General features: G+C 43.7%; 1 protein-coding gene across 5 annotated transcripts in view; it reads left to right on the forward strand.

The window, feature by feature from the left end:
* Nucleotides 1-24884, forward strand: part of plekhg3 (pleckstrin homology and RhoGEF domain containing G3) — a 130447-nt gene that overhangs the window by 84833 nt on the left and 20730 nt on the right. For all 5 annotated transcript variants that reach the window (XM_014143855.2, XM_045695586.1, XM_014143852.2 and 2 more), the window contains 6 exons: nucleotides 6273-6373; nucleotides 16446-16515; nucleotides 16678-16724; nucleotides 20270-20420; nucleotides 21046-21177; nucleotides 24687-24869. In XM_014143855.2, coding sequence (XP_013999330.2) covers nucleotides 6273-6373; nucleotides 16446-16515; nucleotides 16678-16724; nucleotides 20270-20420; nucleotides 21046-21177; nucleotides 24687-24869 — 684 coding nt within the window. The remainder of the gene's footprint in view (nucleotides 1-6272; nucleotides 6374-16445; nucleotides 16516-16677; nucleotides 16725-20269; nucleotides 20421-21045; nucleotides 21178-24686; nucleotides 24870-24884) is intronic.

The raw sequence follows: 24884 nt of genomic DNA on the forward strand, positions 1-24884 counted from the left end.
CTCTGTCAGGCTCTGGGCTCTCATTCTCTCATTCGCTTTCTGTAATTCAAAATGTTAATACTAAATTAACAACAATTGCAATTACGAACACTATTCTGCTATTCAATAATAATCATCGTAATACTCATGTAAAGTCATTACCATTGTTATTGTCATCATATAACGTCATATATCATCTTGGTAATGTCTGCCTTGCCTGCCATCTTAGCATCTCAAACTGTTGTTGATGCTCTCTACCAGCTTTCATGATCCTCGTCTGTCTCAGCTGGAGATCACGGTCTTTCAGGTTTTGATCCTCCCTGCATATGGCCTTGAAACACTCAATTTCAGCATTTTTCTTCCTCTCAGTCTCTTGAATAGCTTCCTGTAGTCGTCCTTCAAACTCCTCTTCCATATTCTTTCTAAGGCGCATCTCTATCTTCCTTTTGATTTGTTTGAGTTTCTCCAACTGTCCTTCTTTCATCTTCCCTAGCTCTTCCTCCAACTCTGTTCTTCTGTTGGTCTCCTCCTGGATCATGGTCCTGGCCCTCTCAACCAGCTGAGTCCTTTGCTCTCGCTCTTTCTTGACCTTATTTTTGCACCTCTCCAGAAGGCTTTGCACGGCCTCCTGAGCCTGCTCTGCTTCTTCCTCCTCCATCCGGCAGAGCTTATCTTTTAGAAGCTGATTCTCGGTCTCTCTCTCCTCCCACCTCCTCTCCATTTCTTTATGGAGTACAATATTGCACCTCTCCTTGGTGCTCTCTGCTCTCTTTGACCCATCCTCTCTTTTATCCGTGAGTCCTCTCTGACCTTTGATCCTTAGGTCAGGACTGCTCGATTCATTTGCCATTCTTCTAACAGGAGTAACAGAACATATACAGTACCATTCAAACGTTTGGACACACTTACTCATTCAAGGGTTTTTCTTTATTTTTGTTATTTTCTACATTGTAGAGTAATAGTGAAGACATCAAAACTATGAAATAACACATATGGAATCATGTAGTAACCAAAAAAGTGTTAAACAAATCTAAATATATTTGAGATTTTTCAAAGTAGCCACCCTTTGCCTTGATGACAGCTTTGCACACCCTTGGCATTCTTTCAACCAGCTTCATGAGGTAGTCACCTGGAATGCATTTTCCCACGGGGGGCCAGTACAATTTATATTTTTTTAAATGCATGAAATGAAATGTATGCATTCACTACTGTAAGTCGCTCTGGATAAGAGCGTCTGCTAAATGACTAAAATGTAAAATGTAAAAAATGTGCCTTGTTAACCTGTTGGGTCTAGGGGGCAGCATTTGCACGTCTGGATAAAAAAAATGTACCCGATTTAATCTGGTTACTAATCCTACCCAGTAACTAGAATATGCATATACTTATTATATATGGATAGAAAACACTCTAAAGTTTCCAAAACTGTTTGAATGGTGTCTGTGAGTATAACAGAACTCATTTGGCAGGCAAAACCCTGAGACATTTTCTGACAGGAAGTGGATACCTGATGTGTTGTATTGACTTTAAACCTATCCCATTGAAAAACACAGGGGTTTAGGAATATTTTGGCACTTCCTATTGCTTCCACTAGATGTCACCAGCCTTTACAAAGTGTTTTGAGTCTTCTGGAGGGAGATCTGACCGAACAAGAGCCATGGAACGGTGATGTCCCATTAGACACCTGGCGCTACTTCATGTTGGGTACCCTCGTTCCAATACGTTATAAAAGACTATGCATTCGTCCACCTTGAATATTATTCATGTTCTGGTTAAAAAAGGCCCTAATGATTTATGCTATACAACGTTTGACATGTTTGAACGAACGGAAATATATTTTTTCCCCTCGTTCATGACGAGAAGTCCGGCTGGCTTACATCATGTGCTAACGAGACGGAGATTTTTGGACATAAATGATGAGCTTTTTTGAACAAAACTACATTCGTTATGGACCTGTGATACCTGGAAGTGACATCTGATGAAGAGAATCAAAGGTAATGGATTATTTACATAGTATTTTCGATTTTAGATCTCCCCAACATGACGTCTAGTCTGTATCGCAAAGCGCGTATTTTTCTGGGCACAGTGCTCAGATTATTGCAAAGTGTGATTTCCCAGTAAGGTTATTTTTAAATCTGGCAAGTTGATTGCGTTCAAAAGATGTAAATCTATAATTCTTTAAATGACAATATAATATTTTACCAATGTTTTCTAATTTTAATTATTTAATTTGTGACGCTGACTTGACTGCCGGTTATTGGAGGGAAACGATTTCCTCAACATCAATGCCATAGTAAAACGCTGTTTTTGTATATAAATATGAACTTGATAGAACTAAAAATGCATGCATTGTCTAACATAATGTCCTAGGAGTGTCATCTGATGGAGATTGTAAAAGGTTAGTGTATCATTTTAGCTGGTTTTATGGTTTTGGTGACCCTGTCTTTGACTTGACAAAACATTACACACAACTCTTGTAAATGTACTGTCCTAACATACTCTAAATTTATGCTTTCGCCGTAAAACCTTTTTGAAATCGTAAAACGTGGTTAGATTAAGGAGATGTTTATCTTTCAAATGGTGTAACATAGTTGTATTTTTGAAAAATTTGAATTTTGACATTTATTTGGATTCAAATTTGCCGCTCTTGAAATGCACCTGCTGTTGATGGAGTGCACCACGGGTGGCACGCTAGCGTCCCACCTAGCCCCAAGAGGTTAAAAGTCATTTGTGGAATGTATTTCCTTCTTAATGCGTTTGAGCCAATCAGTTGTGTTGTGACAAGGTAGGGGTGGGTATACAGAAGATAGCCCTATTTGGTAAAATACCAAGTCCATATTATGGCAAGAACAGCTCAAATAAGCAAAGAGAAACAGTCCTTCATTACTTACATTTTATTTATTTAACCCTTATTTTACCAGGTAAGTTGACTGAGAACATATTCTCATTTACAGCAACAACCTGGGGAATACTTACAGGGGAGAGAAGGTGGGATGAATCAGCCAATTGTAAGCTAGGTATGATTAGGTGACCGTGATGGTATGAGGGCCAGATCGGGAATTTAGCCAGGACACCGGGGTTAACACCCCTACCCTTATGATAAGTGCCATGGGATTGTTAGTGACTCCCGTTTAACATCCCATCTGAAAGACAACACCCTACACAGGGCAATGTCCCCAATCACTGCCCTGGGGCATTGGGATATTTTTTTTTTTACTTTTAGGAAAGGGTGCCTGCTACTGGCCCTTCAACACCACTTCCAGCAGCATCTTATCTCCCATCCAGGGACCAACCAGGACCAACCCTGTTTAGCTTCAGAAGTAAGCCAACAGTGGGATGCAGGGTGGTATGCTGCTGGCCCAAAAGACATGGTCAGTCAATCTGGAACATTTCAAGAACTTTGAAAGTGCAGTCGCAAAAACCATCAAGCACTATGATGAAACTGGCACTCATGAGGACTGCCACAGGAAAGGAAGACCCAGAGTTACCTCTGCTGCAGCGGATAAGTTCATTAGAGTTAACTGCACCTCAGATTACACCCCAAATAAGTTCTTCACAGAGTTCAAGTAACACACATCTCAACACCAATTGTTCAGAGGAGACGGCGTAAATCAGGCCTTCATTGTCGAATTGCTGCAAAGAAACCACTACTAAAGGACACCAATAATAAGAAGAGACTTGCTTGGGCCAAGAAACACGAGCAATGGACATTAGACCAGTGGAAATCTGTCCTTTGGTCTGATGAGTCCAAATTTGAGATTTTTGCTTCCAACCGCCGTGTCTTTGTGAGACGCAGAGTAGGTGAACAGATTATCTCCGCATGTGTGGTTCCCACCCTGAAGCATGGAGGAGGAGGTGTGGGGGTGCTTTGCTGGTGACTGTCTGTGATTTATTTAGAATTCAAGGCACACTTAACCAGCATGGCTACCACAGCTTTCTGCAGCGAAATGTCATCCCATCTGGTTTGCACTTAGTGGGACTATCATTTTTTTTTTCAACAGGACAATGACCCAACACACCTCCAGGCTGTGTAAGGAATATTTGACCAAGAAGGAGAGTGATGGTGCTGCATCAGATGACCTGGCCTCTACAATCACCCGACCTCAACCCAATGTAGATGGTTTGGAATGAGTGAAGGAAAAGCAGCTACCAAGAAAATAGTAAAAATAGAGAAAAAACCTTGAATGAGTAGGTGTCCAGACATTTGACTGGTACTGTAAATACAACACTTCCAGAACATATATGCTAAATACATAATTCACACAAGACACACATCCCATGTATCTTATTCCATAGAGAGAGAATGCAAAGAACACAATCATCACCAAGAGCCTATGAGCAGTTCTACAGTATACATGTACGAATAACGAGCCCCGCCTCTAACCTAAACTTTGACCTCTGTGACCACACCCACATTCTGATTGGTTCTTTCCTCATATGAATCATTTGCTTGGAGAGACCGTTTCTTTACACTAGCCATTGTTCTCTAAACCAACTATCTTTCTTTACAAGTAGTTGAATTATTAAAACACGTAATGTAACCACAAATCTATCTGTTTCCTATTTATCCAGTAGTCGAGTTTTAATAAGACAGTGAAGACATTTCTACTCACCACCATCCAGTCACTCCAACTAGCTCTCTGTGACCTGAATCAGTAATGGATTTGGGATTTTGTATGTTTGACCTCATGACAACGCATTGTGATGTCATTCTAATGTCATGCCTACACTGACCAGCTGAGCATCACAATCGAGTCCTGTATACTGCCCCATTGAATTACATAGAAAACAATTGAATAGGATTTGTATGCACTGCCACCTTAACAGTTAGGCCTAATCAGAGACAAATATTTGCCTGCTGTACACTGTATACACATATACAGCTGAGGCAAGCGCACCACTTTTTTAGTTTTGGTTATATTTTAAATGTGCTTTCATGGGTTGCATGAATGCTAGTATACTTTATCATGGCATTTCCCAATGACCAGTATAGAATGTTTTTTTTTAATTTGTAGTTTTTAAATCACTAGCTACCTTTTTCTTATTTTAGTCACTGGTGAAAATTATTGCAAATGTTCAGATAACTGCGTATAAAGAGCTAATAAAAATCCTCAAATAAAACAGACTATGGTTGTGCACTACCAGACTATATAGTACACTACCTTTGACCAGAGCCCTGTGGGCCGTCCCGGATAAAATGTAGTGCGCTATTTAGGAGAGAGGGTGCCATTTGGGACATAGCGTTAAGGTATTACTGAAGTCAGGTGAAGGTACTTACCAACGCATAGAGATCATATTGTATTACTCTTAAGTATTCTAATTCCTAATTCTATGTACCAACGGCCCTCTGTCACTCAAGAATCAGTACTGGTGGATTTGGGCTTTTATACCCTTTCCTGCATTGTGACGTCATGCCTATGTCTGTGATGTCATGCTTACAGTGACGCACATTCCACAGTTAGCCATACTCATACAGAAATGTCTCTATTTTTGCAACAAGACTTTTCCTGTATTTCTGTCTTCCCTAAGTTATTGTGTTACAGGTATATCATACTGCACATACTTATCAGAGACCGTGAGATGTCCCTGATACACCCCCATCCTTTGTTTCTCATAGAAACAGAATGCAAACACCACAGAGATACATGAAGAAAAGTGTGACAAAAGTACAAAACCAAATCATTTTTTTTATTTAACTAGGCAAGTCAGTCAAGAACAAATTCTTATTTTCAATGACAGCCTTTTCAATAACTGCCTTGTTCAGGGGCAGAGCGACAGATTTGTACCTTGTCAGCTCGGGGATTCGAACTTGCAACCTTTCGTTTACTAGTCCAACACTCTAACCACTAGGCTACCTGCTCTAACCACTAGGCTACACTGCCGCCCCCATATGCTTGAGGTACTATCTATATGTGGCTCCGATTTTCCCCAAAATGTCCAGAAAGTACCCGTTCTTACCAAGTCATTTATACCAAATAAATCCCAGTGGTAATAGGACATTAAAACAAAGCGTTATGATTTGATAGGTGTCCATAGCTCTTTGAAAATACGGGAAAAAAGTAGCACTCGTGGGTTTTCAAGACTAGGTGTGAACATGTTTCACGAACAAGGAGCTAGTTAGACTTTATTTAGTAGATAGTGTGTGGACCTAAAATGTTCAGTGATGAAAAGTGGGAAGTCCATACTAAAATGTAGGAATAAAAGTAAATGAATCCACTTTTTTTGGGGGGGGGGGACTTTTGCGTCATGATGTAGTCAGGTGAATTGTGACTGAGGTGTAACTGTCTGCCTTGCAGGACTACCTGGCCCACATCATCGACCAGGCAGACCTACCCATTAGACCAGAACAGGTGTGTGCCCTGTTTGGAAACATTGAGGACATCTATGAGTTCAACAGGTGAGCCGCTGACTAACTCATTTCTCTTATCCTTGTGAGGATGTAGTGATTTACTGTACGAAGGAGTGAACGACTGAATGAAGGAATGAGTGAGTTACACACGGATTAACACGATTTACATTGTGTAGGCAATTCTATTGAACTATTGATGAAACTATTGTGTCCTTAACACAACACAAGTTAGGATTCTCAGAGTCAAAGTCACGTTCATTAAATATTTACAAGAGGAGAGTTTCAGAAATGATGTGCCTGATTTGATGGGTGAAATTGCTCTCGTGGAAATGTTGTTTGCTGAGCTTGGAAGACCACGTTAACGATTATGGATTTGATGTTGGCGTTTAGGGCACACATTAACACGCATGCCTGCATGCGCACGCACACACACACACACACACACACACACACACACACAGACACACGTTCTTTGCACGTCTCGCTCCAGTATACAATGAAACAGCATATTTACTCGGTTACACTTTTGTGACAGGCTACCACTCTCATCATTTGTCATCAATGGTTTGTACACCACGGTTGGTTCATGGTGCTGGGGAGCAGTTTACAGAAGGCCCGCCTGTGTTGACAGTGGTCCTTTGTGCTCTGAAAGGCCCAATTGTATTAGTGTGTCAGATCTAGAGCCAGAGGCCCACAGAGGCCTATCACAGAGAGAGATCTGGGTTGCAAGTGAACAGGCGCCAAGTCCTGTGTTTAGGAAAAATAAATAATTTAGCCACACTGCCTCCCAAAACAATGTCTGTGGGCACACACACATACAAATAGCTACTCTCTCGTCCTCTTATTCACTGAAGCATCTGAACACCAAAAGCTGTGTGCTAAAGATAGCTGGCCTCATGACCAGTAATGTCACCACACTCCTACTGTTTGTTAGTGGTGGGTTGTGTCCAGGCCACCCACCTCACTACCCACTGCTATCCTACAGTGCCTGAGATTGGAGAGTCCCATCTATGCTCCAGCATCCACAACAATGTGTGTTAGTGGTGGGTCCTGTCCTTTTTAACATTGATTTACGATGGCATGCAATACTCCCTGAAGTCAGAGCTGGTACACCGATAGCCTGCCCTTTTCCCTACTACTGCAGTAGCACTGAAGACGTCTGTCATTAAGGAAGCACAATGCAAATGGCTTTATATTCATTGGCCAAACTACATGTTTCTTTTTCGAATGTCATCTAACGAAAGTCATCATTGCTAGCCCCAGGGTCACTGGAATAAAATACAAAACCACACTGGAGTATTTGAATGAGGTGTAGCACCAAAATAAGCATTTTCTAGCCCTGCCTATTGAGAAGAAGTAGGATCATTCAGTGGCATTTTAGTCAGGGTCACTGTTCAGAGGCCTTTATACACAGTCGAGTACATCCTCTAACAACTTTGGTGGTGTACTGTATATAAGTATTGCACCGAGCCAGCAAATCAAGATGGATGAATATTTGTTCAGTTCTAGGCAGACTGGTATAGATGATAAACTCTATGAATATCATTGCACAGTTGCACTTCCTACCTAATAATTATTTTGTAGAGTGGCTGGCTCATAAGAAAGCACCTGAAATAAAGTGTCTGGAATCTGTTTGACAAGGGATTGAGAGGCTCGCACACGGAATATTGCTGCTCACTAGCCTCGTACCACCATCCTGATCTGGCGAGCTTACATTCTGTTTCTCTACACGGATATGTGAAGTGAAACTAAACAAGAACGCAGCGGTCAGGAGGGTCGATCAGGAAAAGGCTTCTGTGTACAGGCCTCTCAATCCTTCATCTCAGTGATATATTTTTTGCCCAGTACTGGTTTTCAGGATGTACCTATATATTACCCCCCCCCTTTATCCGTGGTATTTGTGTGATACCATCACCCTATGTATCTTCCTTTCACAGGAATCTAGTACATGGGGTGTGCTGTATTAGGGATGGCTATTTGTCATGTTTTGACTCTTCGAGAACTCACATTATTCATTTGTTTGTACTTTTTGTTTAGAACATAAGACCCGCAATGGAAAAAATATATGCACATTTATCTATATGCCAACAGATCGCAACAATGCCTAATTTATCACAACCATTACAGATAACAAATCCTCATTGCTAAAGTGCCCCATATATATTCAGTCAATAAAAAAGCAAGTGCCATTTAAGATTCATTTATTGAAACTGTAATATCAACTGGTTATTGTTTTCTATGATATACTATCTACAAAAAGGCAGTAAACTCAGCAGTGGTGCTTGATTGTAGACGCCTGTGGCTGTGCAATATACTGTTTGAATGTGTAAAGTTGTGCCTGCTATAGTTATGTAGGGCTGTGACGATACCAGTATCGCAATCATTTTTCCATGGCAAAAATGTAAACGAAGCAGACAAAACTATTTGGTCCTTTAAAAACCTGCTATATGTAAAATATTGTGTTATGCTATAACTTGGAAAATAAATACATGTGACTCTGGATGACAACATAATGATGTTTGTTTCTAACATTAGGGCTGCTTTCCTAAAGAAGTTAAATCCACTTCATGTTTTGCTTCCTTGCCACAATGCTGATGAGTATCGCGATACTGGTATCGTCCCGGCCCTACAGTTATATGTGTTATATATCGTCCCGGCCCTACAGTTATATATGTTATATATCGTCCCGGCCCTACAGTTATATATGTTATATATCGTCCCGGCCCTACAGTTATATGTGTTATATATCGTCCCGGCCCTACAGTTATATGTGTTATATATCGTCCCGGCCCTACAGTTATATATGTTATATATCGTCCCGGCCCTACAGTTATGTATGTTATATATCGTCCCGGCCCTACAGTTATATGTGTTATATATCGTCCCGGCCCTACAGTTATGTGTGTTATATATCGTCCCGGCCCTACAGTTATGTGTGTTATATATCGTCCCGGCCCTACAGTTATATATGTTATATATCGTCCCGGCCCTACAGTTATATATGTTATATATCGTCCCGGCCCTACAGTTATATATGTTATATATCGTCCCGGCCCTACAGTTATATATGTTATATATCGTCCCGGCCCTACAGTTATATATGTTATATATCGTCCCGGCCCTACAGTTATATGTGTTATATATCGTCCCGGCCCTACAGTTATATATGTTATATATCGTCCCGGCCCTACAGTTATATATGTTATATATCGTCCCGGCCCTACAGTTATATATGTTATATATCGTCCCGGCCCTACAGTTATATATGTTATATATCGTCCCGGCCCTACAGTTATATATGTTATATATCGTCCCGGCCCTACAGTTATATGTGTTATATATCGTCCCGGCCCTACAGTTATATGTGTTATATATCGTCCCGGCCCTACAGTTATATGTGTTATATATCGTCCCGGCCCTACAGTTATATGTGTTATATATCGTCCCGGCCCTACAGTTATATATGTTATATATCGTCCCGGCCCTACAGTTATGTGTGTTATATATCGTCCCGGCCCTACAGTTATATGTGTTATATATCGTCCCGGCCCTACAGTTATGTGTGTTATATATCGTCCCGGCCCTACAGTTATGTGTGTTATATATCGTCCCGGCCCTACAGTTATATGTGTTATATATCGTCCCGGCCCTACAGTTATATATGTTATATATCGTCCCGGCCCTACAGTTATATATGTTATATATCGTCCCGGCCCTACAGTTATATATGTTATATATCGTCCCGGCCCTACAGTTATGTATGTTATATATCGTCCCGGCCCTACAGTTATATATGTTATATATCGTCCCGGCCCTACAGTTATATATGTTATATATCGTCCCGGCCCTACAGTTATATATGTTATATATCGTCCCGGCCCTACAGTTATATATGTTATATATCGTCCCGGCCCTACAGTTATATATGTTATATATCGTCCCGGCCCTACAGTTATATATGTTATATATCGTCCCGGCCCTACAGTTATATATGTTATATATCGTCCCGGCCCTACAGTTATATATGTTATATATCGTCCCGGCCCTACAGTTATGTGTGTTATATATCGTCCCGGCCCTACAGTTATATGTGTTATATATCGTCCCGGCCCTACAGTTATATATGTTATATATCGTCCCGGCCCTACAGTTATATATGTTATATATCGTCCCGGCCCTACAGTTATATATGTTATATATCGTCCCGGCCCTACAGTTATATATGTTATATATCGTCCCGGCCCTACAGTTATATATGTTATATATCGTCCCGGCCCTACAGTTATATATGTTATATATCGTCCCGGCCCTACAGTTATATATGTTATATATCGTCCCGGCCCTACAGTTATATATGTTATATATCGTCCCGGCCCTACAGTTATATATGTTATATATCGTCCCGGCCCTACAGAGTTATATATCGTCCCGGCCCTACAGTTATATTGTTATATATCGTCCCGGCCCTACAGTTATATATGTTATATATCGTCCCGGCCCTACAGTTATATGTGTTATATATCGTCCCGGCCCTACAGTTATATATGTTATATATCGTCCCGGCCCTACAGTTATATATGTTATATATCGTCCCGGCCCTACAGTTATGTGTGTTATATATCGTCCCGGCCCTACAGTTATATATGTTATATATCGTCCCGGCCCTACAGTTATATATCGTCCCGGCCCTACAGTTATATATGTTATATATCGTCCCGGCCCTACAGTTATATATGTTATATATCGTCCCGGCCCTACAGTTATATATGTTATATATCGTCCCGGCCCTACAGTTATATGTGTTATATATCGTCCCGGCCCTACAGTTATATATGTTATATATCGTCCCGGCCCTACAGTTATATATGTTATATATCGTCCCGGCCCTACAGTTATATATGTTATATATCGTCCCGGCCCTACAGTTATATATGTTATATATCGTCCCGGCCCTACAGTTATATATGTTATATATCGTCCCGGCCCTACAGTTATGTGTGTTATATATCGTCCCGGCCCTACAGTTATATATGTTATATATCGTCCCGGCCCTACAGTTATATATCGTCCCGGCCCTACAGTTATATATGTTATATATCGTCCCGGCCCTACAGTTATATATGTTATATATCGTCCCGGCCCTACAGTTATATATGTTATATATCGTCCCGGCCCTACAGTTATATATGTTATATATCGTCCCGGCCCTACAGTTATGTGTGTTATATATCGTCCCGGCCCTACAGTTATATGTGTTATATATCGTCCCGGCCCTACAGTTATATATGTTATATATCGTCCCGGCCCTACAGTTATGTGTGTTATATATCGTCCCGGCCCTACAGTTATGTGTGTTATATATCGTCCCGGCCCTACAGTTATGTGTGTTATATATCGTCCCGGCCCTACAGTTATATGTGTTATATATCGTCCCGGCCCTACAGTTATATATGTTATATATCGTCCCGGCCCTACAGTTATATATGTTATATATCGTCCCGGCCCTACAGTTATATATGTTATATATCGTCCCGGCCCTACAGTTATATGTGTTATATATCGTCCCGGCCCTACAGTTATATATGTTATATATCGTCCCGGCCCTACAGTTATATATGTTATATATCGTCCCGGCCCTACAGTTATATATGTTATATATCGTCCCGGCCCTACAGTTATATATGTTATATATCGTCCCGGCCCTACAGTTATGTATGTTATATATCGTCCCGGCCCTACAGTTATATATGTTATATATCGTCCCGGCCCTACAGTTATATATGTTATATATCGTCCCGGCCCTACAGTTATGTATGTTATATATCGTCCCGGCCCTACAGTTATATGTGTTATATATCGTCCCGGCCCTACAGTTATGTATGTTATATATCGTCCCGGCCCTACAGTTATATATGTTATATATCGTCCCGGCCCTACAGTTATGTATGTTATATATCGTCCCGGCCCTACAGTTATATGTGTTATATATCGTCCCGGCCCTACAGTTATATATGTTATATATCGTCCCGGCCCTACAGTTATGTGTGTTATATATCGTCCCGGCCCTACAGTTATATGTGTTATATATCGTCCCGGCCCTACAGTTATGTGTGTTATATATCGTCCCGGCCCTACAGTTATGTGTGTTATATATCGTCCCGGCCCTACAGTTATATGTGTTATATATCGTCCCGGCCCTACAGTTATATATGTTATATATCGTCCCGGCCCTACAGTTATGTGTGTTATATATCGTCCCGGCCCTACAGTTATGTGTGTTATATATCGTCCCGGCCCTACAGTTATGTGTGTTATATATCGTCCCGGCCCTACAGTTATATGTGTTATATATCGTCCCGGCCCTACAGTTATATATGTTATATATCGTCCCGGCCCTACAGTTATATATGTTATATATCGTCCCGGCCCTACAGTTATGTATGTTATATATCGTCCCGGCCCTACAGTTATATATGTTATATATCGTCCCGGCCCTACAGTTATATATGTTATATATCGTCCCGGCCCTACAGTTATGTGTGTTATATATCGTCCCGGCCCTACAGTTATATGTGTTATATATCGTCCCGGCCCTACAGTTATATATGTTATATATCGTCCCGGCCCTACAGTTATATGTGTTATATATCGTCCCGGCCCTACAGTTATATATGTTATATATCGTCCCGGCCCTACAGTTATATGTGTTATATATCGTCCCGGCCCTACAGTTATGTGTGTTATATATCGTCCCGGCCCTACAGTTATATATGTTATATATCGTCCCGGCCCTACAGTTATATATGTTATATATCGTCCCGGCCCTACAGTTATATATGTTATATATCGTCCCGGCCCTACAGTTATGTGTGTTATATATCGTCCCGGCCCTACAGTGATGTTTATATAAGTAGACCTACATATCTTCTCCCAAACTGACAATCAAGGGATGGTTGATGACTTGGCAGGAAGTGACATGTTATTTTGAGGATCTCACCCTACAACCAAAGGCCATCCCGTCTGGAACAAAGTAACTCATTTGATTCCTGTTTTTCTAACTCATTTGATTCCTGTTTTTCTAACTCATTTGATTCCTGTGTTTTTCTAACTCATTTGATTCCTGTGTTTTTCTAACTCATTTGATTCCTGTGTTTTTCTAACTCATTTGATTCCTGTGTTTTTCTAACTCATTTGATTCCTGTGTTTTTCTAACTCATTTGATTCCTGTGTTTTTCTAACTCATTTGATTCCTGTGTTTTTCTAACTCATTTGATTCCTGTGTTTTTCTAACTCATTTGATTCCTGTGTTTTTCTAACTCATTTGATTCCTGTGTTTTTCTAACTCATTTGATTCCTGTGTTTTTCTAACTCATTCGATTCCTGTGTTTTTCAAATTCTTGGTTAGAGATAGAAAAGCCATTAGTCCTGTTGGCGTGGTTACTGTGTGAATCCTATTTAACCCCACAACAGTTGGTTTGTTCCATTATGTGCTGATGGTGTGTTTTTCCCCCTCAGGGAGGAAAGAGATATGATCAAACTGTTCTGTTCTGAGGTGTTGTCAACCTAACCTGGGATTGCCCTGAAGCTCTTTGCCTGTCTGCTTCTTCACCATCGATGCCCAATAGCTGTACTTCAGAGTGCAACTGGTGTTCATGAGGAATTTATCTTCATCTTTTGCCCAAATTGTCCCTGTAACATTTAAGGTTCATGCTTCCCATGTTAAAGGGAGATCATGCTTCCCATGTTAAAGGGAGATCATGCTTCCCATGTTAAAGGGAGATCATGCTTCCCATGTTAAAGGGAGATCATGCTTCCCATGTTAAAGGGAGATCATGCTTCCCATGTTAAAGGGAGATCATGCTTCCCATGTTAAAGGGAGATCATGCTTCCCAGGTAGCCATGTTCTTTATTCCTCTTCCAGACGGTTAAATCATTCCAAGGCTTCTGCTACTTGTTCTCTTCTTCTCTCTCCCTCTTTCCACTCTTTTTCTTTGACTACCTTTTTTGCCCCCTGTCTGTTCCCCCTTCTCTCTTTTCATCCACACTTCTCTCTTCATCCACACTTCTCTCTTCGTCTCTCTTCAGCCACGCTTCTCTCATCGTCTCTCTTCAGCCACGCTTCTCTCATCGTCTCTCTTCAGCCACGCTTCTCTCTCCCTCTCTCTTCAGCCACGCTTCTCTCTCCCTCTCTCTTCAGCCACGCTTCTCTCTCCCTCTCTCTTCAGCCACGCTTCTCTCTTCGTCTCTCTTCAGCCACACTTCTCTCTTCAGCCACGCTTCTCTCTCTCTCCGTCTCTCTTCAGCCACGCTTCTCTCTCTTTCCGTCTCTCTTCAGCCACGCTTCTCTCTCTCTCCCTCTCTCTTCAGCCACGCTTCTCTCTCTCGCCGTCTCTCTTCAGCCACGCTTCTCTCTCTCTCCCTCTCTCTTCAGCCACGCTTCTCTCTCTCTCCCTCTCTCTTCAGCCACGCTTCTCTCTCTCTCCGTCTCTCTTCAGCCACGCTTCTCTCTCTCTCCCTCTCTCTTCAGCCACGCTTCTCTCTCTCTCCGTCTCTCTTCAGCCACGCTTCTCTCTCTCTCCCTCTCTCTTCAGCCACGCTTCTCTCTCTCTCAGTCTCTCTTCAGCCACGCTTCTCTCTCTCTCCGTCTCTCTTCAGCCACGCTTCTCTCTCTCTCTCCCTCTCTCTTCACCTTGTCTAACTTCCATTTTCTCCCCAACTCTTGTCCTTATATCAGTCTTTCCATTTCCTTATACTGCCTCTACCAGTCTGCCCTGTAATTAAAACCCTGTCCTAAATAACTCATGCATTCCTGGCTGCTATATGGCTAAACTCCGTGAGACCAAAGATGTTGAAGACCGAGGCCTCGGAAGCTGTTTACCAAACTGACACGTCTGTCTGTTGTCGTCCCTTGATTGTTTAGTCTTACCGGGGGACTGTTTTTGCTACTCCAGTGGTTGTGGATGGTAAGTTTTGGTTTGCCCATTTGAAGTGGCTGACAAAGTGCAAGCTAGTACTGAGGGCATGGCATGCTGTGGCGTGCGGTCTGGGTTTGTGTCTCTCGTGTGGTAGGGCATGGCGTGCGGTCTGGGTTTGCTGTGTCTCTCGTGGGGTAAGGCGTGGTGTGCGGTCTGGGTTTGCTGTGTCTCTCGTGGGGTAAGGCATGGCGTGCGGTCTGGGTTTGCTGTGTCTCTCGTGGGGTAAGGCGTGGCGTGCGGTCTGGGTTTGCTGTGTCTCTCGTGGGGTAAGGCGTGGCGTGCGGTCTGGGTTTGCTGTGTCTCTCGTGTGGTAAGGCGTGGCGTACTTTGGCGTGCGGTCTGGGTTTGTGTGTCTCTCGTGTGGTAGGGCATGGCGTGATGTGGCGTGCAGTCTGGGTTTGCGTGTCTCTCGTGTGGTAGCAGGCATGGCGTGATGTGGCGTGCGGTCTGGGTTTGTGTGTCTCTCGTGTGGTAGGGCATGGTGTGATGTGGTAAGGCATGGCGTGATGTGGCGTGCGGTCTGGGTTTGCTGTGTCTCTCGTGTGGTAAGGCATGGTGTGATGTGGCATGCGGTCTGGGTTTGCTGTGTCTCTCGTGTGGTAGGGCATGGCGTGATGTGGCATGCGGTCTGGGTTTGCTGTGTCTCTCGTGTGGTAGGGCATGGCGTGATGTGGCATGCGGTCTGGGTTTGCTGTGTCTCTCGTGTGGTAGGGCATGGCGTGATGTGGCATGCGGTCTGGGTTTGCTGTGTCTCTCGTGTGGTAAGGCATGGCGTGCGGTCTGGGTTTGCATCCAGTGTGATTCGGACTACCAACGCTGGAAGATTGTCTTTCTGCCCGTTTCCTCTGTGATCATGGCTCCCGACGCTCCAAAGCAAACAACTTTGGGCCTGAAGACAAGATGGACACAGAACAATATTTAACCACATCTCTTTTTCTAGTATCGTTTATGAAATGTAGCATTTTAGGGAATTGTCCACAAAAGCCTGAAGTAAATGCTGCTTTGGTTTGTATGTTACGAGTGTGATTGAAATGTACAGCACTACGATATCTGCAATATATTTGCAAAAGTCATACCTGTATAATTTGCCATTTGATCTCAATCTAACCAGGCCTCACCTTTGATCTCTGACCTCTGTGTTGCAGTGAACTTTTGCAGTCCTTAGATATGTGTGACAACGACCCTGTTGCCATCGCTAGGTGCTTCGTCATGAAGGTTAGTGCAATTCCAATCCTATTATGCTATGTATGATTCACTGCCCTGCTGAAGAGTTTCGTCCAGTGCTCGAAACCAATAACTCGTCATCATTATTGGTGGATTAACACTCCCTTTCGAGCAATATTGAGACTATGTAACGTATATATATTTTTCTTTCAGAGAGAGTATTTTGAGATCTACACACAGTACTGTACCAACTACCCAAAGTAAGTGAACTCTCTTAGCTGGCCAGTGTACCTGGCATGTGCAGCTCTTGCTGGCTCAACTGTTCACAGAAACAGACTGAGCATGTGAAGAAAACTGTGGATGAGATATGGGAGGGGATGTCTGCTACTGACACCAAGTGGTGGAAAGTATACTCTGTTTGCTGTGCTGTTACACAAACAAAAGGAGTTCGACGGAAAAATTGGGTTGACCGGCTCATAACTGCCGTAACAGAGCAAATGGAATGGCATCAAACACCTGGAAACCATGTCTGATACCATTCCGCTCCAGTCATTCCCACCAGCCCGTCCTCCCAATTAAGGTGCTACCAACCTCCTGTGCATCCTACACACCTACAAGTTGTGTTTTCAACCCACTCCAGAGATATGTACAAATTGTAGTCAATTTTCTCAAATGAAATGGGTGAGAAACAAATACAAAGGAAAGGTTCATATTGAAATGGGCAATTGGTGGAACATATGACACAAACATTGAATTGTACTAGAGATAAGTGTGCACCAGCTTCATCCATTCACAAAACTAAGTGTTGTAATTATTCAATCATTGTCCAATACTTTCCTCTAGACTCTCATTCTGTAGTACTGACCCGGTCCTCTCTCCATCTAGTTCTGTTTCTGTAGTACTGACCCGGTCCTCTCTCCATCTAGTTCTGTTTCTGTAGTACTGACCCGGTCCTCTCTCCACCTAGTTCTGTTTCTGTAGTACTGACCCGGTCCTCTCTCCATCTAGTTCTGTTTCTGTAGTACTGACCCGGTCCTCTCTCCATCTAGTTCTGTTTCTGTAGTACTGACCCGGTCCTATCTCCATCTAGTTCTGTTTCTGTAGTACTGACCCGGTCCTCTCTCCACCTAGTTCTGTTTCTGTAGTACTGACCCGGTCCTCTCTCCACCTAGTTCTGTTTCTGTAGTACTGACCCGGTCCTCTCTCCACCTAGTTCTGTTTCTGTAGTACTGACCCGGTCCTCTCTCCACCTAGTTCTGTTTCTGTAGTACTGACCCGGTCCTCTCTCCACCTAGTTCTGTTTCTGTAGTACTGACCCGGTCCTCTCTCCACCTAGTTCTGTTTCTGTAGTACTGACCCGGTCCTCTCTCCACCTAGTTCTGTTTCTGTAGTACTGACCCGGTCCTCTCTCCATCTAGTTCTGTTTCTGTAGTACTGACCCGGTCCTCTCTCCATCTAGTTCTGTTTCTGTAGTACTGACCCGGTCCTCTCTCCATCTAGTTCTGTTTCTGTAGTACTGACCCGGTCCTCTCTCCATCTAGTTCTGTTTCTGTAGTACTGACCCGGTCCTCTCTCCACCTAGTTCTGTTTCTGTAGTACTGACCCGGTCCTCTCTCCACTTAGTTCTGTTTCTGTAGTACTGACCCGGTCCTCTCTCCATCTAGTTCTGTTTCTGTAGTACTGACCCGGTCCTCTCTCCACCTAGTTCTGTTTCTGTAGTACTGACCCGGTCCTCTCTCCACCTAGTTCTGTTTCTGTAGTACTGACCCGGTCCTCTCTCCACCTAGTTCTGTTTCTGTAGTACTGACCCGGTCCTCTCTCCACCTAGTTCTGTTTCTGTAGTACTGACCCGGTCCTCTCTCCACCTAGTTCTGTTTCTGTAGTACTGACCCGGTCCTCTCTCCATCTAGTTCTGTTTCTGTAGTACTGACCCGGTCCTCTCTCCACCTAGTTCTGTTTCTGTAGTACTGACCCGGTCCTCTCTCCACCTAGTTCTGTTTCTGTAGTACTGACCCGGTCCTCTCTCCACCTAGTTCTGTTTCTGTAGTACTGACCCGGTCCTCTCTCCACCTAGTTCTGTTTCTGTAGTACTGACCCGGTCCTCTCTCCACCTAGTTCTGTTTCTGTAGTACTGACCCGGTCCTCTCTCCACCTAGTTCTGTTTCTGTAGTACTGACCCGGTCCTCTCTCCACCTAGTTCTGTTTCTGTAGTACTGACCCGGTCCTCTCTCCACCTAGTTCTGTTTCTGTAGTACTGACCCGGTCCTCTCTCCACCTAGTTCTGTTTCTGTAGTACTGACCCGGTCCTCTCTCCACCTAGTTTTGTTTCTGTAGTACTGACCCGGTCCTCTCTCCACCTAGTTCTGTTTCTGTAGTACTGACCCGGTCCTCTCTCCACCTAGTTCTGTTTCTGTAGTACTGACCCGGTCCTCTCTCCACCTAGTTCTGTTTCTGTAGTACTGACCCGGTCCTCTCTCCACCTAGTTCTGTTTCTGTAGTACTGACCCGGTCCTCTCTCCACCTAGTTCTGTTTCTGTAGTACTGACCCGGTCCTCTCTCCACCTAGTTCTGTTTCTGTAGTACTGACCCGGTCCTCTCTCCACCTAGTTCTGTTTCTGTAGTACTGACCCGGTCCTCTCTCCACCTAGTTCTGTTTCTGTAGTACTGACCCGGTCCTCTCTCCACCTAGTTCTGTTTCTGTAGTACTGACCCGGTCCTCTCTCCATCTAGTTCTGTTTCTGTAGTACTGACCCGGTCCTCTCTCCACCTAGTTCTGTTTCTGTAGTACTGACCCGGTCCTCTCTCCACCTAGTTCTGTTTCTGTAGTACTGACCCGGTCCTCTCTCCACCTAGTTCTGTTTCTGTAGTACTGACCCGGTCCTCTCTCCATCTAGTTCTGTTTCTGTAGTACTGACCCGGTCCTCTCTCCACCTAGTTCTGTTTCTGTAGTACTGACCCGGTCCTCTCTCCACCTAGTTCTGTTTCTGTAGTACTGACCCGGTCCTCTCTCCACCTAGTTCTGTTTCTGTAGTACTGACCCGGTCCTCTCTCCACCTAGTTCTGTTTCTGTAGTACTGACCCGGTCCTCTCTCCATCTAGTTCTGTTTCTGTAGTACTGACCCGGTCCTCTCTCCATCTAGTTCTGTTTCTGTAGTACTGACCCGGTCCTCTCTCCACCTAGTTCTGTTTCTGTAGTACTGACCCGGTCCTCTCTCCATCTAGTTCTGTTTCTGTAGTACTGACCCGGTCCTCTCTCCACCTAGTTCTGTTTCTGTAGTACTGACCCGGTCCTCTCTCCATCTAGTTCTGTTTCTGTAGTACTGACCCGGTCCTCTCTCCACCTAGTTCTGTTTCTGTAGTACTGACCCGGTCCTCTCTCCATCTAGTTCTGTTTCTGTAGTACTGACCCGGTCCTCTCTCCACCTAGTTCTGTTTCTGTAGTACTGACCCGGTCCTCTCTCCACCTAGTTCTGTTTCTGTAGTACTGACCCGGTCCTCTCTCCACCTAGTTTTGTTTCTGTAGTACTGACCCGGTCCTCTCTCCACCTAGTTCTGTTTCTGTAGTACTGACCCGGTCCTCTCTCCACCTAGTTCTGTTTCTGTAGTACTGACCCGGTCCTCTCTCCATCTAGTTCTGTTTCTGTAGTACTGACCCGGTCCTCTCTCCACCTAGTTCTGTTTCTGTAGTACTGACCCGGTCCTCTCTCCATCTAGTTCTGTTTCTGTAGTACTGACCCGGTCCTCTCTCCACCTAGTTCTGTTTCTGTAGTACTGACCCGGTCCTATCTCCACCTTTTCCACCTAGTTCTGTGGCTGCTCTGACAGACTGCATGAGGAACAAATCCTTGGCCAAGTTGTTCCGGGAGCGGCAGGCCTCTCTGAAACGCTCCCTTCCCCTGGGCTCCTACCTGCTCAAGCCTGTACAGAGGATCCTCAAGTACCACCTATTGCTTCAGGTACAGAGATGGGATCAGTTTTGCCTTTTTAGATCATAATGAATAAGATGTATATGGACAGGGGGGCGACCTGATCCTAGATCAGAGCCAATATCCACAAAGCGTCTCAGAGAAGAGTGCTGATCTAGGATCTGTTTTGCCTTTTTAGATCACAATTAATACAATTATTTGGACAGGTCCAAGATCAGCACTAATACTATTGGAATACAGCCTGTTGAGAGGATCATCAAGTACCACAGTTGCTCCAACTAACCACCCAAGGAATGCCCTGCCATAGCATCCTGGTTCAAATACTTTCAAAATGCATAAATGCATCTTTCCTTCCTACCCTCGCTTGAAGTTATCACTGATCTGACACAAATTGATAGGTGTAAGGATGGGTTTCCACTTCATAGATTTCCCCTATCAATCCATGTCAGATCAGTAATTACTCTTGAGGATGGGAGGAAGAAAGGATGCATTTTTGATGGAACCAACTCGTGTTCCCCAAAGCAGCTTGACATTTTTCCGATATATTGACACCGTAGGTTCAACTTCTTACTAGAACAAACAGAACAACTCTCCCTAAAGAGCCATGTCTGTGAGAAGTGCACTAGTTTAAATAACTATTGTGTTCCTTCTGCAGGAGATAGCCAAGCACTTTGACCCAGAAGAGGAGGGCTATGAGGTAGTGGAGGAAGCCATCTACACCATGACAGGCGTGGCCTGGTACATCAACGACATGAAGAGGAAACACGAGCACGCCGTTCGACTGCAGGTTAGCAGACACCTCCTTCACGCAAACGCGCGTGCACACACACACACACACACACACACACACACACACACACACACAACGTATTCTGAGACAATTACCAAACGATTGCCACAGAACGGAACACCATCAGTCCATAACTGTACCCTTTCACACCCTGTGTAATCAATGTGACTAAGCCCCTCACACAATAATAAACATTTAAACCCACTGGCCGCCTGTCTGATCCTTAGGCAAGTCAGTTAAGAACAAATTCTTATATTCAATGACGGCCTAGGAACAGTGGGTTAACTGCCTTGTTAAGGGGCAGAACGACAGATTTTTACCTTGTCAGCTCGGGGATTTCGATCTAGCAACCTTTTGGTTACTAGTCCAACGCTCTAACCACTAGGCCACCCTGCCGCTATCCTGACTCATGTTGTGCTGTTATTACATTTCATTTAGGCAGGTCAGCTCCGTGCATGTGAAGAGGCTCCGTCCCAAATGGCACATCATATCCTACATAGTGCATTACTTTTTCACCAGAGGCCCCTATGGGTCCTGGTCAAAAGAAGTGCACTAGAAAGGGAATAGGGTGCCATTTGGAACACATCCCAATGTTCTGAACATCAATTACGAACCCTCCATGGTTCTCCTCTCTTGTTAAACTAGATTGAGTGTACAACATTTCTGACCAGAGACAGCATGGCACAGCCAACCCCGGGAGACCCTCACAGAGTAGCCCTCGCAGGGCAATATATGGGAGCTTGTCATCAAAGGCCGTGTAAAAATAAACAGCGACTACAATGTATTCTTAGGCTAATTTCTCATGGGGCCAGCTATTAACTGGTCAGAGCTTGTTGGAATATATTTGTTTATCATGTGCAGTTAGGCTTGATTATGTATTTAACTCTGTTTGGAGGATCTATTACCCCCAAACTATTGTGCCTTCGGAAAGTATTCAGAAACCTTGACTTTTTTCACATTTTGTTAGGTCACAGCCTTATTCTAAAATGGATGCCATAAATAAAGGTCTTCGACAATCTACATACAATACCCCATAATGACAAACAAAAACAGGTTTTTAGACATTTTTGCAAATGTATTAAAAATAAAAAACAGATACCTTATTTACATAAGTATTCAGACCCTTTGCTATGAGACTCGACTTTTAGCTCAGTGCATCCTGTTTCCATCGATCATCCTTGAGATGTTTGATTGGAGTCCACCTGTGGTAAATTCAATTGATTGGACATGATTTGGAAAGGCACACACCTGTCTATATAAGGTCCCACAGTTGACAGTGCATGTCAGAGCAAAAACCAAGCCATGAGGTCGAAGGAATTGTCCGTAGAGTTCCGAGACAGGATTGTGTCGAGGCACAGATCTGGGGAAGGGTACCAAAACAATTCTGCAGCATTGAAGGTCCCCAAGACCACCAAGACTCTTCCTAGAGCTGCCCCCCGCCAAACTGATCAATCAGGGGAGAAGGGCCTTGGTCTGGGAGGTGACCAAGAACCTGATGGTCACTCTGATAGAGCTCTAGAGTTCCTCTGTGGAGATGGTTGTCCTTTTGGAAGGTTCTCCCATCTCTGCAGCACTCCACCAATCAGGCCTTTATGGTAGAGTGGCCAGACGTTAGTAAAAGGCACATGATAGCCCGCTTGGAGATTGCCAATGGCAGATAAAGGACTCTCAGACCATGAGAAACAAGATTCTCTAGTCTGATGAAACCAAGATTGAACTCTTTGGCCTGAATGCCAAGCATCACGTTTTGAGGAAACCTTACCATCCCTACGGTGAAGCACGGTGGTGGCAGCATCATGCTGTGGGGATGTTTTTCAGCGACAGGGACTGGGAGACTAGTCAGGATCAAGCAAAAGATGAACAGAGCAAAGTACAAAGAGATCCTTGATGAAAACCTGCTCCAGATCACACAGGACCTCAGACAGGGATAAAAGTTCACCTTCCAACAGGACAATGACCCTAAGCACACAGCCAAGACAACGCAGGAGTGGCTTAAAATCAATTGTTATTGGTCACATACACATATTTAGCAGATGTTATTGCGGGTACAGTGAAATGCTTGAGTTCCTAGCTCCAACAGTGCTGTAGTAATTCACAACAATTCACACACATCTAAAAGTCAAATAAATATTAGATTGAGCAATGTCGGAGTGGCATTGACAAATTATTTATTTTCTACCTTTATTTAACTAGGCAAGTCAGAACAAATTCTTATTTACGATGACGGCCTACCTGGGAGCAGTGGGTTAACTGCCTTGTTCAGGGGCAGAACGACAGATTTTTACCTTGTCAGCTCGGGGATTTGATCCATCAACCTTTCGGTTACTGACCCAACACTCTAACCATTAGGCTACCTGCCGCACCTATACAGTAGAATGGAATACACTATATACGTATGAGATGAGTAAAGCATTATGTAAACATTATGAAAGTGTCCAAAGATTCCAAGTCTATTTATATAGGGCGGCAGCCTCTATCAAATCAAATGGTATTGGTCACATACACATGGTTAGCAGATGTTAATGCGAGTGTAGCGAAATTCATGTGCTTCTATTTCCGACAATACAGTAATATCTAACAAGTAATCTAACAAATTCACAACAACTACCTTATACACACAAATGTAAAGGGATGAATATGGACATAACAATATATGGATGAGCGATGGCCGAACTGCATAGGCAAGATGCAGTAGATGGTGTAGAATACATTATATACATATGAGTTGGGTAATGTAGGATGTGTAAACATTATTAAAGTGGTGTTATTTAAAGTGACTAGTGATATCTTTATTAAATAAATGTATTAAATAGCCAGAGATTTGAGTCTGTATGTTGGCAGCAGCCTTTCTATGTTAGTGATGGCTGTTTAAGAGTCTGATGGCGTTGAGATGGAAACAGTTTTTTTTCTCCTTAGAAGCTCTGAGGTGCAGGGTGCGGTGCGTAACCAGGTGGAAGCCGGCTAGTGATGGTTATTTAAGTCTGATGGCCTGTTTTTCAGTCTCTTGGTCCCAGCTTTGATGCACATGTACTGACCTCTCCTTCTGGATGATAGCGGGGTGAACAAGCAGTGGCTCGTGGTTGTTGTCCTTGATGATATTTTTGGCTTTCCTGTGATGGTCATTCCCTTCCTCCTCTGACGAGCCTTCACTGCTCAAAATACCCTCTAATATACTCCCCAACGATCCCCAAAATACCCCCAACAATACAAAAACATCCCCAAAATACCCCCAACAATACAAAAACATCCCCGAAATACCCCCAACAATACAAAAACACCCCCAGAATACCCCCAACAACCCCAAAATACCCCCCATCAACTTGGCTAAACTCAATACCCCTATAATTGCACACCTTCAAAAAACATCCTTGAGCATTTTGGGGAAATGAATTGCTTAACATGGCTTGTGCCACAATGATAGCTTTTTCACCCTATGATGTCTTTTGCTGTTGGGTGTTTAATAAATAGGTGCTCTTTCATCACCTCATCTGTGTTGACTTGTCCAGGAGGTCCAGTCATTGCTGATCAACTGGAAAGGACCGGACCTGACCACGTACGGGGAACTGGTCCTGGAGGGTACCTTCAAGGTCCACCGGGCCAAGAACGAGCGCACACTCTTCCTCTTCGACCGCATGCTCCTCATCACCAGGCGCCGAGGAGAGCACTACGTCTTCAAGACCCTCATCACGGTGAGTGCTGCTTGC

Source organism: Salmo salar, chromosome ssa15 (genome assembly GCF_905237065.1).
Source record: "Salmo salar chromosome ssa15, Ssal_v3.1, whole genome shotgun sequence".
Taxonomy (NCBI): domain Eukaryota; kingdom Metazoa; phylum Chordata; class Actinopteri; order Salmoniformes; family Salmonidae; genus Salmo; species Salmo salar.